The 14940-nt window shown below is 41.6% G+C and overlaps 2 protein-coding genes across 2 annotated transcripts in view; both read left to right on the top strand.

Annotated features, from left to right (window-relative positions):
- The window catches only part of LOC100959019 (HLA class II histocompatibility antigen, DM beta chain), a 7704-nt gene extending 1928 nt beyond the window's left edge, over positions 1 to 5776 (top strand). The window contains exons 2-6 of the mRNA XM_003789071.3: positions 899 to 1180; positions 2528 to 2812; positions 4750 to 4866; positions 5026 to 5061; positions 5407 to 5776. Coding sequence (XP_003789119.1) covers positions 899 to 1180; positions 2528 to 2812; positions 4750 to 4866; positions 5026 to 5061; positions 5407 to 5423 — 737 coding nt within the window. The 3' untranslated portion in view covers positions 5424 to 5776. The remainder of the gene's footprint in view (positions 1 to 898; positions 1181 to 2527; positions 2813 to 4749; positions 4867 to 5025; positions 5062 to 5406) is intronic.
- Positions 5777 to 8358: 2582 nt separating this feature from the next.
- The window catches only part of LOC105886924 (small ubiquitin-related modifier 1-like), a 32441-nt gene continuing 25859 nt past the window's right edge, over positions 8359 to 14940 (top strand). The window contains exons 1-3 of the mRNA XM_023512811.1: positions 8359 to 8494; positions 8640 to 8856; positions 9838 to 9964. Of these exons, the coding sequence (XP_023368579.1) occupies positions 8412 to 8494; positions 8640 to 8856; positions 9838 to 9964 (427 nt within the window). The 5' untranslated portion in view covers positions 8359 to 8411. The remainder of the gene's footprint in view (positions 8495 to 8639; positions 8857 to 9837; positions 9965 to 14940) is intronic.

Below are 14940 nucleotides of genomic sequence, written 5' to 3'. Positions count from 1 at the left end.
AAAAAAAAAAAAAGAATATTTTATTTTAGTTGGCAAATTGTAAGTATATATATTCATGGAGTAGATAGTGATGTTTCGATACATATAATATATGGTGATCAGATCAGGGTAATTAACATACTGATCATGTCAAACATTTATCATTTCTTTGTGTTGGGAACATTCAATATCCTTCTAGCTATTTGAAACTATATATTATTATGATGAATTCTCATCATCCAACGGTGATACAGAACATTAGAATTTATTCCTCCTATCTAGGTATAATTTTGTATCCTTTGACAAAGAATATTTTAAAGAATACAAATGAATAGCCTGCTGAAGTACATAGGTTAGGTCTGGAAGGGTGTCCATTGCAGGAACTTCTGTTCCTGTGGATTTGAGTTCTCCACTTCCTTGACACGTGGATAAGTTTATCCTAGATAAGAAATCTAGATAAGAAATTATCTAGGTCCTATAGCTCAGTGGTTTTTATGGAGGCTTCATCACATAGGCATGATGGATTATTAATTTAACCTGTAGTCCCTCTCCCTTTCCTGGAGGATGGGACTAAAAATTTCAGGCTGCTATCATGACTTGGTCTTTCTGGTGACCAGCCCTTATCCAGGAACCCACTAAGAGTTACCTCATTAGAACAAAAGACACTTCTATTAACCAAGAAATTCCAAGGGATTAGGAATTCTGCGTCAGGTATTGGAGTCAAAGGTCAACTATTTGAACAAAAACATCTAGCATCCCTATCACTCAGGAAATTATAAGGGTTTAGGAGATATATGTAGTATATATATTTAGGGTTTAGGAGTATATATAGTATATATATTTTATGTGAATGTATGTATGTATGTATGTCACACCAGCAAAGGACACTGACCTGCTTTCCTTTCCCTGGCTCCTCTAGGTGGCTTTGTGGCCCATGTGGAAAGCACCTGCTTACTGGATGATAATGGGACTCCACAGGACTTCACATATTGCATTTCCTTCAACAAGGATCTGCTGACCTGCTGGGACCCAGAGCAGGACAAAATGGCCCCCTGTGAATTTGGGGTGCTGAATGGTTTGGCCACTTACCTGTCAAATTGCCTCAACCAGCAGGACACCTTGCTCCAACGCTTACGCAATGGGCTCCAGGACTGTGCCGTGCACACCCAGCCCTTCTGGGGGTCACTGACTCACAGGACACGTGAGAACAGAGGGGTACAGAGGGGCATTAGGAAGCACAGTTAGGGGAGGGGAGGCCAGGGAAGATTCCTCAGCAGCCCAGGAGGTTGAGATTTGGGCAGGGAATATGGAAAGAGGGAATTGAACCTCTTGGGAAACAAGGTGGTTGACAGGGTAGGACAGGAGTAAAAAAGGGGAGGTGATGCCCAAGCAGTGAGGAGTCATGGGGGAAGAGGACGCAAAAGCCAGGGCATTTCAGGATGAAGGTGGGAGTTCGGCCAGGGCTGTGTCAGAATAACTGCATGTCTTTCTCCAGCATATTCATGCCTCTTTATGCCAAGTTTTGATGTAGTAGATCCGGGCTGGTCCCAGGAATGGGAATATTTAGAATCCCATAGCATTAAGGGTTCATTCTCACCCTAATCTCTTGCACTGAGAATGGATCAAGTGGACTTGACAGTCTCCATAGGACAGAGAAGTGTGTCTCAGGGTTCGGTTTCTACACCTCTTTTCTCAGAATTGCCTGGAGGAGGTGCTTGATAAAAATGCAAGCCCCTTGCTACCACTCAAGATGTGCTGAATGAAAGTATCTGGAGATGAAGGGTAGGGAATCTGATTTTTAACATAGCTTCTTGGACTTGAAGATTTTGTTTGGAAAATACCAAGGTAGAGGCAAGCAGAAGTCTACCCAGGACAATAAACTAGTAAGATATGGCAGCATTAACAACCTTGTTTGGGGGGCAACGTTAATTCCGAATTCAAGAGAGTTAGTAATGAGTTAGGCTTGTTTCCTTAAACTATGTGAAGAGGAAAGGCTTTATTTAGCAAATTAATTTTTTTTTTGAGACAGAGTCTTACTATGTTGCAGTTGGTAGAGTGCTGTGATATCACAGCTCACAGCAGCCTCCAACTCCTAGGCTCAAGCGATTCTCCTGCCTCAGTCTCCCAGACTGCTGGGACTACAGGAAAATTAATTTGTTAAACAAGATTTAGGGAAAAATTTTTTTCTTCAAATCCCAGTTTACAGCTCTGGATTTCTCTTAGCTTATGTCATTTCAAGCTCGTGTGCTTGAAATTAATACAACAACTTCTGAAACAGCGAGCAGTTCAGACCTGACTCTTACTAATTGTGATCAGACATAATTTTGGAGGAGGAAAGATAGAAAAGGGCAATGAAGGAATGAGGAAGAAGAAAGAGTGAAGGAGGAGTGAATTCAATCTCCACTCTTTCAAATGGCAGCGTGGGGGTGGGGAGGGGAGGAAGTAGGTTGGCAAAATCTATGAAGAATTGAAACAGGAAAGAAACCAGGTTGGAGATAGGAGCCAGAATGTCACCCTCCTTCCTGAACAAGTTTTTTCTCCTGTGTAGGGGCACCATCTGTCCAAGTAGCCCAAACCACTCCTTTTAACACAAGGGAGCCTGTGATGCTGGCCTGTTACGTGTGGGGCTTCTATCCAGCTGACGTGACCATCACGTGGAAGAAGAATGGGCAGCCTGTCACCGCCCACAGCAGTCCCCAGAAGACTCCCCAGCCCAATGGAGACTGGACATACCAGACCCTGTCCCATTTAGCCCTGACCCCCTCTTATGGGGACACCTACACCTGTGTAGTGGAGCACATTGGGGCTCTTGAGCCCATCCTTCAGGACTGGAGTGAGTGTATGGCAATTAGGGTTAGAACAGAGGGAGTGAGATGTGGATAGATACATGGTGCATGGTAGAGTGGGAGGTGCTAATGCAGGGAGGGAGTGTGAAGGAACTTATGGAGGGTTTAGGACCAGCAATGGGGCAATAGGATAAAGAAATGGAAATAATTAGTTATTGTTATTACTGCTGTTGTGTGGTTGACGTTGCTGTGTTTGTGTTTGAGGTGGGAAGGGAGTCTGATTGTTTTGAAAACAGGATGTAGGCTGGGGGTGGAAGATCAGGCCTGTAATCCTAGCCCTTTGGGAGGCTAAGGTAGGACAGGAAGATTGCCTCAACCAGCAAGGCACCCTGCTCCAGAGCTTGCACAATGGGCTCCAGGACTCCTGGTCTCCAGGAATTTGAGACCACCTGAATAAAAGTGAGATCCTGTCTCTACAAAAACTAAAAAGAGAGGGGCATTGGTCAGCTCTCACCTAATGTGCACAATGTAAGGGTATATAGCCCCCCCACCCCTGTCCCCACTGCTCCCCCCATGAAGAGCTCAACTACAACTTGAACTATACTTTAGAAACACAAACAATGTAGCCTAATCATTGGTGCCCTCATATTAATCTGAAATTAAAAAAAATAATAATTATAATAAAAAATAATTAGCCAGGCCTGGTGGTAAGCACTGGCAGTCTCAGCTACTCAGGAGGCAGAGGCAGGAGGATCCCTTGAGCCCAGGAGTTCAAGAGTTTGAAGCTACAACTCACTGTGATCATGCCAGTGAATTTTAGCTTGGGTGACAGAGCAAGATTCTGTCTCTTAAAAAAGAAAGAAAGAAAAAAAAGAAGGTATATTTGGTAACAATATTTTCAGAACCCAAATTATAACACACTATTCTCAGCTCCTTGGCTCCTTAAATTTCACCTCTTTTAGGTCAGGTCAGGAATGGGAGTTGAAGAAATAGTGATGATTGAAGAAGAAGGGGGACTTTTCATGTTGTGGGGGCAGTGCTACATTTGGGCTGATCTATCAAAAGTAAGGGACAGTAAAGCCATAGCTGGTAGATATTTTGGAGTATATGCTTGGGGGATAATGGATAAAGAATTAGCTACCACTGTTTGAATCCAGGATTGATAGTAGTAAAGGTAGCAAGAGAAGTTGCACAAAGATTTTGGGATTCTTGGTAAAGAAAAGAGGAAGAAAAAGAGGAAGGGTACTGATAAAGGGCCAGGGAATAGGATCCCAGACTGGCTGCTGAGACTAGGCCTTCCGTTGTGGGAGTGATGCATCTTGCTGGGCAGCTGGGAAGGGCATGCAGAACAGAGAAGAGAGTGGAACTCACATACTCTCTTGAGCTCTCCTGGGGAAAGTCTCTCTACAGGGTGCACAGTTAAGAACTTTCCCTTAGTGATGGAGTGATCATTTTATCATGGGAAAAGACTCTCTGGGACATGATTTAGAATAGGACCAGCTCCAGAAAGTGTGCGGGTTATGGGGTGGGCTGGAGATAAGCTCTGAAAGGACACATGGGAAATCGAGATGTGGGAGACACACTGTACTAGGATAACTCACAGAATGAAACCAGTGGTGGTTAGGAAAGGTGGAAGACGTTTTAATAGGAAACTGCTCTGCTGGAGCAAGGGGGAAAGCCCTGTCACCTGGGGGTGATGGAGAGGGGAGTGAGGAGACTTCTTCCTGTGAGGGTGCTTTTGGGGGAGGGAAGGAAATAGGATGTCTTGAGCCCCATGGTATTAGAAAGGGTCTGGAAACTGGGGTGCTAAATCTGGGAAGAGAAGTTCCCCAGGCTTACTCTAGGAGTAGTCTTGAGAAGAACCAGTTCTTTGGGAGTAGGTGTGTAAGGTAGACCTTTGGGGCTGGGATAAAGGACTTTTGCTGGGAAGAGGCTGTGATAAATTCAGTTAGAATGTTTCTAGTAAGTTTCTGGTTTTTTGCAGCACCTGGGCTGTCTCCAGTGCAGACAGTGAAGGTTTCTGTGTCTGCAGTGACTCTGGGCCTGGGCCTCATCATCTTCTCTCTTGGTCTGATCAGCTGGAGGAGGGCTGGCTCTTCCAGTAAGTGGCCCCCCTGTACTCCCATCCCGACTTCTGCTCCCAGTCTCTGCTTATTTGCTGTTTGTGATTGCCTCTTTCATTCATTGCCCATTTGCTGTGAATAATGCTAGATACTTTCATTTACAAAGGCTGGTCTAATCAAGTGTTTTCCTCTCTTAGGCTACATTCCTCTCCCTGGGTCCAATTATCCAGAAGGTAACATCTCTGTTGGTCTGTTTACCTGCTGGTTCTTCTGTGGGGGTGCCAGTTAGAGGGTGTAAATTTTGGGATGAGCTGTTAGCCAAGGGTATGATTTAAGCTGCCATTGTTGCAATTAGGAGTAGGAAAGAGGAGAGCCTCCATCCTCAACTTCTACCCAGTGGGGTGTCTATGGGGAGGAGGCTGAAGGTGGTTTCTTTGTATTAGTTGTTGGTGACCTAGAATTTTCAATATTGCTGTATTATTAAGGACTCTGGCAAGAATGGTTACAAGACAAATGATAGGGTCAAGTTGGGTTGAAGCCTCATTATCTCTCTCTCTTTTTTTTCATTTATTCTTTAGGACGGCACATTTCCTAGAGGCAGAATCCTACAACTTCCACTTCAAGTGAGAAGGAGATTCAAACTCTTTATGATACTACCATGCTTCTTCAACATCTTTAACTGCCCCTATCATTTTCATGGATTCTGTGGTTTCTCCATCCAATTCTTTGAATTTACCAGCCCTCCCCACCCCCAGGTATAAACCTTAATAACTCAGGGAACTCATTCCTGGGACTATCCTGCAGCCAAATTATTATCCAAGGCTATATCCTGGGGGAATATAATCCAGGGAAGGGGGTTAAAGGCATTCCTAGGGGCCTCACTGTTCCACAGAAGGTAGTGAGTTGCTGGTTATCATTTCTGAGAAATAAACTCTGGTGGAAATGTTGGTTTTTGACTTCTTTTTTCCTGGGGCCCTGGGGAAGGAATACAGGCAGAGCAGGGGCTGAGATTGATTCTCTCCTACTCGAGTCGGGGGGTCAGTGCCTTCTCCCTTTTTTCCAACTAGACAAGACAGAATTTGGGACAATTTTCTGATTTGTAACTAAAATGAAGTTAGAGTCAGAGAGGGGAAAGGGATTAATAGTTTACTTAGCTCATAAAGGATCTTCTGAGGACTAGATGATTAATACTTGTAAATGTCTAAGAACACTGCCTGGGACATAGGGACTTTGCAATAGTGATGCTAGTAGCATTATCAGTTATTCAAGTTTTGGGGCTGGGCATTGTACCAGGTGCATTATTTTATTCAAGCCCCATCATAACTCTGAGGCAGACTCCTCAGATAGCCAGGATTTAGGAGGCAATTCCTAATTTCAAATTTGAGTTCTGGAGAGCTATTTCCTCCATGCCATGAATGAGGAAATGATCATGGCTGGAGTGCTTATCATCTCCCAGGAACTAGGCTAAGTGCTTGGCCTTTGTATCACCTTTTCTGACAATAATCCCTCCCAGAAGGGGCAGACTATCAGCTTCCAACCCACAGACAAAGGAAGGGAGACTCAGAGGTTAAACAATTTGCCCAAGGTCAAAGAACAGGTTCTCTGTTTTTCTACCTGAGCTGGAAGTGAGTAGCTTTATTCTGAAGACCCTCGAACACACATCTTTTCAGGGCCACCCTTCCATTCCCTTCTACCCCAAACCCAAGGGGCAATCACTGTCAGGGCATGGGTTCCCCATAGTGGAACGGAGGTCTGCTATTTGCTTTCCAGTGAAGGGCGACACCTGCTGGATACAGAAAGCTTGGGCTGTGGAAGTGTTTTTTGCAATTAAGAGTTGGGCACTGGAATGAGGGTGAGGAAAAGAAAGTGGAAATGAAGACAAGTACTGAAGGAGCTTAGCTTAACAGAGGGTTGTGGGAGGAGATCTAGGGTTGGGATACGTGTCTGCGTGTGGGTATCCGCGTAGGAACATAAGGTCAGGATCCCATGAGCTGGGGAAGATGGTGTGCCGAGCCTCCCTGTGGGCTGGTTGTGGAGTGTGAGAGGAGGGGCGGTCACAGGGGGTAGACCTCTCTGTCCCTGGACTGTTGCTATGTGACAGGCACCTGGAGTGAGGGAAGCAGCACTCTTCATATAAACTCGATGTCTGTATTTGTTCAGTTAATGAACTACATCCATGGCTTCCCCAGAAGGATTCTTGGAATTAGAGCATCTCTTCTGGAAGCAGTTTACAGAAGTCAACGCGAGGAGAAAGTGCTCATGAATTCAAAATAGTTACAGTCTGAGCAGGGACCTGTAAGACAGGAAGAAGTAGAGTGCGCTGTGCTGGGGAAGTTAACTGGTAAACGTAGGCTCGGAAATTGATCTCCACAAATTTTACTAGTTTTATGTTTCACTTTCATCTTTCTATTCTCTGTTCCTGTTTTTATTTTTGTTTATTTGACAAAGAGAATTCCTTTGAAACTCTATTCTAATCTGGGGGTGGGGCTTTAGGTCTCATTTATGCCGGGGCAGTTTTAAAGGAGACGCTGCACAGCCGAAGGGTCTGGGTCTGGTGACAGTGAGAATCAGCGTGAGGAGACCCCAGGGAAAGGAAGGAGAGAGTCAGCGCGCTGGACGCCTTCCAGCTCCCCCTGGTTCTGGTGCGGGCTTTTCTCTGCCTTAACTTAGGTTTTTCGTTTTATGGAGAAGGCTGTTCCCATCCTGGTGAGTAACAAGAAAAAGTAATTACATAAGTCACCTGGAATTTAGGAAGCCAAATTACAATAGATAGAAAAGGAAGAACATGTATGAACATGACAAGCCAAGACAAAATGGTCAAGCATTGCAGTACCATCGACTACCAAGTCTCTGCTATTCAAAAATTGGGCATAACATGGATATCGGGTTTAAGGAGAAAGCACAGAAAGGGCAGCTGTTGCATTTTCAGAATTTTTAGCATGAGTTTAAATAGGTTAAAAGGTGTGATCTCTAATCCTACCTTCCGAGTTTCCTTATCTCTTACACTTTTGTTTCCCCATTCATTGTAACATCCTCCTTCTGAGATTATGTAATATGTTTAATACTTTTTTTCTTTTACATAGAAGCATTTTTATTTAAAATAAAAATTAAGATTTCTTGTTTCAGAAAAAAAAAAAAAGAAGGAGAAGAAAATTAAGAACATTTGCCATTACATGGGGGAGTGAGTGGTGCCTGGAAGGAGGATTGAAGGATAATGAGACAGAGACAGAGAAGAGAGTTAGCATTGGGCTTTCAGGTTATACCTAATCCAATTGGCACAGTGAATTTTTTTCTCACTTCAAGATCTTGTTTGTTTTAAAAGCTGAACTTGGTTCTGGATGGACATTAAAGGTCACCTAGTCCAACTCTCCACCCATTAAAGAACTGGCTCTGTGTCCCTAAGGGCCTGTGCAGTCAGAGGGTACCTTCAACCCTTGGGACAGGTAACAATACTTTAAAGAAATGTATTGTTCCTGGTTGTGCTGTGGGGAAGGGAGACGGATTTGTAAACCCTGGAGCGAGGTTCTGCCTACCCAAGGCCACTGCTGTGCAGAGACTGCCATGGGGTGAAGCCACTGTCATCATGTCTGACCAGCAGGCAAAACCTTCAACTGAAGACTTAGGGGACAAGAAGGAAGGAGAATACATTAAACTCAAAGTCACTGAGGGCAAGGCCAAAGAGGAGTTATCAGGACTTAGTGGAGCAAGTTCCTGTAGAGTTGCCACTTTGCTGGGAGCAGTGTCCTTCAGTCAAGGTCCCCCTAAAGGGACCTTGCAGGGAGGGAGCCAAGGGATTAGAAACCCTGACCTCACAGGATAGCAGTGAGATTCACTTCAAAGTGAAAATGACAACACATCTCAAGAAACTCAAAGAATCATATTGTCAAAGACAGGGAGTTCCAATGAATTCACTCAGATTTCTCTCTGAAGGCCAGAGAATTGCTGATAATCTTACTCCAAAAGAACTGGGAGTGGTGGAAGAAGATGTGATTGAAGTTTATCAGGAACAAACAGGAGGTCATTCAACGGTTCAGATATTCTTTTATTTTTTTTCTTTTCCCTCAATCTTTTTTTATTTAAAAAAATAGTTCTTTTGTAATGTGATGTTCAAAACAATTGAAAACTGGCGCCTCATCTCTTTAAAGAACATCTGTAGTTTGAATTCTACTGCTCATGCTTCATTATCGTTTGTTTTCATTGTGCTGATTTTTGGTGATCAAGCCTCAGTCCCCTTCATATTGCCCCCTCCTTTGTAAAAATTACATGTGTGCACAGAGAGGTCACCATTTTCTGGACTGTGCATTTCCAGGCTTGTGGTGATAAATAAGATCAATCAATGCAAGAAGTATTCGTAATGACTTTCCATTTGACTGTGAAGTTCTGGCATGTGATTGCTTCACTCCTGGACTGTGACTTTCAGTGGGAGATGGAAGTTTTTCAGAGAACTGAACTATAGAAAAATGACCTTTCCTTAACTTGAAACTACTTTTCAAATCTGAGGGTTTGGACCAAAAGAAGAGGAGTATCAAGTTGGAGTCAAGATTACAGATAAGGTGAGAATAATGACTAACTCCAAAGATGGCTTCATTGAAGGGAAGGCATTTTAAGATTTTTAAAAAATCTGGTTGGAAGGGCGGCCCCTGTGGCTCAGTGGGTAGGGTGCTGGCCCCAAATACCCGGGTGGAGGGTTTGAAGCTGGCCCCAGCCAAACTGCAACAAAAAAATAGCCGAGCGTTGTGGTGGGCGCCTGTAGTCCCAGCTACTTGGGAGGCTGAGGCAAAAGAATCACCTAAGTTTGAGGTTGCCGTGAGCTGTGATGGCACAGCACTCTACTGAAGGAGACAGGGTGAGAGTGTCTCAAAAAAAAAACTTGTTGGAAGATCCCAGAAAATTTCTAATTTTTGTTAGCAAATAATAAAGTTATTCATGCAGAAGTGTATACAACAACAACAACAACAAAAAGAAATGTATTATTCCCAAAATTGAGGTTCTTCTTTTGACCATTAAAGACAATGGGAATAAAACTCATTGGGAGTGGCTATTCTCAGTGTCGTCCCCCTCCCCGCTTCCCAGGAGAACATGCTTCTGGGTTCCAGGTTTTCTTTGCCACTCTACCCATTTATGTTGAAGAAATAGGTAAGAATTGACATTTAATCTCAATGTCTAGGACAATTAATTTTAGACCCATTTTTCTAAAGTAATTCTGTTTCCTAAGTAAAACTGGACGAATCAGATGACAAAAGAGGGAGTTCATTGCCACCTTCACTTTGGTTTTGGAAAGAATGCTGCCAATCCTAAGAGCACTCAAACTGCCTTGAAGTGAGGAATGGGGCTTTTCTTCCTGGTGCTTCCTGCCACTCCTTGGCCAGACCAGTCCCCAGGGGCTGCAGAGAGTGAAGAGACCCCAAATCCTTAGAGATTGCTCCCAGAGAGGGACTCACTGGCTCACTAGACGACTCCTCTTCCATTGCTTCCAAGAGCCCCTGACCAGGCTGTTCTGGGACAAGGATTGAAGAAATGACGTTTGTTATATCAGAGTCTCAACAGAAAACAGATGACACAGTCAAAATAGGAAAGTTCAAGGAGAGTTTACTTATAAGGAAGTATTTACAAAGAAGTGGGTGGAGTATAATAGTCAGTAACCTAGAGCTAGCAGCAGCTGAGCTGTTATTACTTTGAGGTCCAAAGAGGGCAAGGACAGGAGGAGTTATCAGGACTTAGTGGAGCAAGTTCTTGTAGAGTTGCCACTTCACTGGGAGCAGTGTCCTTCAGTCAAGGAACATAGCCGCCTAAAGGGACCTTGCAGGGAGGGAGCCAAGGGATTAGAAACCTTGACCTCATTCCCTTCCTCCCTCTGCTCTCAGGCTGAGGCCAAAAGCAAGAAGAAGCCAGGGAGTACAGAGCTAGTCCTGCCATACAGGTTCAACCCCGGCAGACCCCAGGGTGGAGCTGTGTAGAGGGTGGGCCTGGAAGGACAGATGGAGGACCGTAGGCACATTCCCAATAGGGAGGATAGAAGTCAGTGTTGTGGAGTCGAGAGAGAGGTGCAAAATTTGGGCTTCTTTTGGGCTTGGATAGAGAAAAAAAGTTAGTAGCAAGAGAAAACTAAGTTTGTTGTTCCCTGTTGGGGAATTCAGGAGAATTTCTAGTTCTGTTTGCTCCACTTGAATTTTGATTGAGGTTATACTGAACTTATAGAGAAATTTGAGCGTAATCAATTTCTTGTTATTAAGTTATCCCATGCAAAAGCAGAGAATATTTCCTCATTTATTCACATTCATAGTTCCTCAATTAGTCATCCTATTATTTATAGGATCTATAAATTTCCTTATTTAAAGATCTTGTTTGGTCTTTATAATGGTTTTTAAATTTTACTTTTTCATGGTGGCCTTGTGTATGCTCAATTAATTCTTAGACACTTTATAACTTTTGCTGCTATTGTGATTGGTATTTTATAGCAGTTTTACTTTCAGATCAGTCATCTCAGGTGTAGAGAAATATACCCAATTTCTTAAAAATGGTGTAAGAACACATACAAAATTTACTATCTAAACCACTTTCAGGTGTATTTATTTGATGGTGGTATGCTCATTATACTCATTCCTATTTTCTTTTGATTAACGATTGCATTGCTTCCTATATCACCCTCGGTAGAGTGCTGTGGCATCACAACTCACAGCAACCTCAAGCTCTTGGGTTATAGGTGCTACCTGAACTGGGTTTCTTATAAATAACATATATTTGGTCAACCTTTTTAAAACCCATTCTGCCTTTCTCCATCTTGCAGTTGATGTATTTAGACCATTTTCATTTAATGTAATTATCAATATATGTATAGTTTGCATGGCATTAGGTTGCCATAACAAATATCATAGACTAGGGGCTTAAACAACATAGTGCTACAGGCTGGAGGTCTGACACCAGGCTGCCAGCCTGGTTAGTTTCTGGTGAGGACTCTTCCTGGCTTGCAGAGTTGTCACTTTTCACTGTGTCCTCACATGGGGGTGGAGGGCAGTGAGAGAGAAAGAGGAAGGGGAGGAGTACAGAGAGCAGAGAGAGCACCTAGTCTGTCTTCTTCTTCCTATAAAGACACTAATGCTATCAAATCAGTGACCTCATTTGATCTGAATTATATCTGAGAAGACCCTATCTCCAAAGACAGTCCCATCTGGGGTTAGGACTTCAACATATGAATTTGTGGCATATAATACAGTGTGTAGTATCATGGTGGTGCTTAATTCTGCCATTTTATTTATTTACTGTTTGTTTTCTCTGTTTTTCATTTCTCTGTTTACTTTTTTCTGCCTTTCCATGGCTTGAACACTTTTTATAATTCCATTTTTATTCATCAGTGGTGTTTTTGAGGGTTTTTTTGCATAACTCTTAAGTGGTTATTTATGTATTTCGTATGTATGTAACTTGTCATAGTCTATTGGGGTAATCGTTTACATTTGAATTAATTACAGAAATCTTACCTCCTTTTATGCCCTATCCCTTTACCCTCTCCACTTAAAATATAATTGTCTTAAATATTTCCTCTACATACATTTAGAAACACATCAGACAGTATTACCATTTTTGCTCCAACCATCAAATGTACTTTAGAAAACTTGGAAGAAGAAAAATTTATTATATTTGCTCATATATTTGGTTACCTTGTTCTTTCTTTTCTTTGGTGTTCTAAGGTTCCTATTTTATCATTTCTATTCTGTTTAGAGAACTTCTGCTAGTCATTTTCCTTTTTGCTGGGCAAGTGTTTTCCCACGTCCTCATGTCCATTGACATTTTGGGTAGGGAATTTCATTACTGGTCGGCAGAAATGGAATTCTTAGTGTCCTAATTGGTGTTTTGGGACACCACCACAGGGTGCCTCATTACAGCTTCAAGAGAGGGAACATCTAGGTTTCCCATTTGGTCTTTCTGGTGTGAATAGGAGTGGGGTCACAGTGATTTCTACGGTGTTTGCCTGGAATAGAGCAATTATTTTCTAAAAGTTTTCTATCTTGATAGGCTGCCTCTGTCTTGGTCTTCTGGCAAGTATTATCAGGACTTTTGGTTTGTTTGCTTTTAGTTGGGGCTTTTTGTTTGTGCTATGTAAATAGCTGGTCTTTCCAAATTGCTAGTTCCTGTGGCCCCACGTCTGGAAGATATGAAGCAAAAAAGAAAGACCAGGGAGCTCACTACTGCATCCTCACTACTGTATCAGTCCTCGGGCCTTGAGGTCCTAGCTGAGCTGCCTTCTCTGCTCCACCTTTCTATATAATGTCCAGGTGTTTTAATCGTACTTAGTGAGAGGAATAGAAAAAAAATAAGTCTATTCCATTTTCCAGAAGCAGAATCCTAGTGTAGGACTACAACTTTCACCAAACTAGTAGTTTCCCTTTTATTTCTAGTTTTCTAAGAATTTTTAAGATAGATTTTAAAAATTCTTAGTTTTCTAGAATTGATTTATTTCATTACCTGTGTTTTTCCTCTTAATCCCCTAATATAGCGAATTATATATTGAGAGTTTTGTTGATATAAAAATCTTTGCATTCCTAAACCCTATTTATTCATCCTGTAGTTACACAATAACTATTGGTTTTATTTAGTTAACATTTTACTTAGGGTGTTATATTTGTTTTTAAAAAGCGTGGACATATAACTTGCCTTTCTTGTATTTCCTTGTTTGTTTTTGTAATAAAAATTCCTCTATATGATAAGCTGGGAAGATTTCGTTTTTTATTCTATTTTCTGGAACAACATACATGTATATAAATATCTTCTCAAAGACCAGCTTTCGTTCTCATTAATCTTTTGCTGCTTTTAGTTTTCTATTTACTCGATCTCTATTCATATCTTTATTATTTCCTTCCTTCTTTAGCTTTATTCTGTTCCTCTTTTCCTCACTTTTGAGTTGAATGCTTATCTCATTTGATTTTAACTTTTTGTTTTGTTTCCTGAGAAGTGTATTTAAAGGTAAAAAATTTCCCTTTAAGTTCTGCTTTAATATCTCCAGCACATTTTGATATGTAGTGTTTTAATTGTTATTTAATTTTAAGTGTTGTTTACTTTATTTTTTCTTTTAACTCAAGGTTATTTATGACATTTTAACACTTTTTATTGTGAAGCAATTTTAACCTTGTAGAAAAGTTACAAGAATAGTACAAAGAATTGTTATATACACTTGTCCAAGTTCAATAATTTTTAACATTTTGCCACATTTGCTTTCTTTTTCTCCCCATCTCTGATTGTCTTTCTAATGTTTTTTTCTCACCATTTTAGAGCAAGTTGAAGACATTATGCCTTTTCCCAGCTAAATATTTCAATCTACTTCCTAAAACATTGTCTTACATAAACACATGGGAATGCTCATATTCAGGAAATTTAACTTGGATATAATGTTATCCACAGTAAATATTTAAATTTCACCAGTTCTCCCAATAAAAATCATTGTAGCTTTCCTCACTCCCCAGTCTTCTGCCCTGCAATCCAGAATCATGCATTTCACTAAGTTTCATGAATCTTTAGTCAGGTTTAATCTGGAAGAGCCTATCAGTTTCTTATTTATTGAGGTCTTTAACTTAAATAGTTTGAACTTAAATCATTTTATTGTTTTGGCCTTTAAGAGCCTGGCTTTTGTCTTGATCTATTAATAGTTTATCTACAAGTTTTTGAAAGGGGTTTGCAAAAATCCAAATGCATTTTTAAAAAATCAACTTCTACCTATAGTTCTTTTAGTTATTGCTTTATAAATTGTGAGGCTGTATTGTTGAGTCTATATTTCTTTATGATTACTATATCTTCTTGCTCTATTGTGTCTTTTTAAATTATGCAAACATCTTTTCTTTTGTCCTTTATGCACTTTATTTTTATTCATTCTTTTTTTTTAGAAACAGAGTCTTAAGCTGTCGCCCTGGATAGAGTGCTGTGGCGTCACAGCTCATGGCAACCTGCAAACTCTGGGCGTAAGCAATTCTCTTGCCTCAGCCTCCCAAGTAGCTGGGACTACAGGCACCTGCCACAATGCCTGGCTATTTTTTTGGTTGTAGTTGTCATTGTTGTTTGGTGGCCAGGGCTGGATTCGAACCTGCCAGCTCTGGTGTATGTGGCTGGTGCCCTAGCCGCTTGAG

Source organism: Otolemur garnettii, unplaced genomic scaffold (genome assembly GCF_000181295.1).
Source record: "Otolemur garnettii isolate 467f Iridium unplaced genomic scaffold, OtoGar3 scaffold00031, whole genome shotgun sequence".
NCBI lineage: Eukaryota > Metazoa > Chordata > Mammalia > Primates > Galagidae > Otolemur > Otolemur garnettii.
The sequence above is the reverse complement of the archived record's forward strand: the minus strand, read 5'-3'. Positions and strand labels throughout refer to the sequence as shown.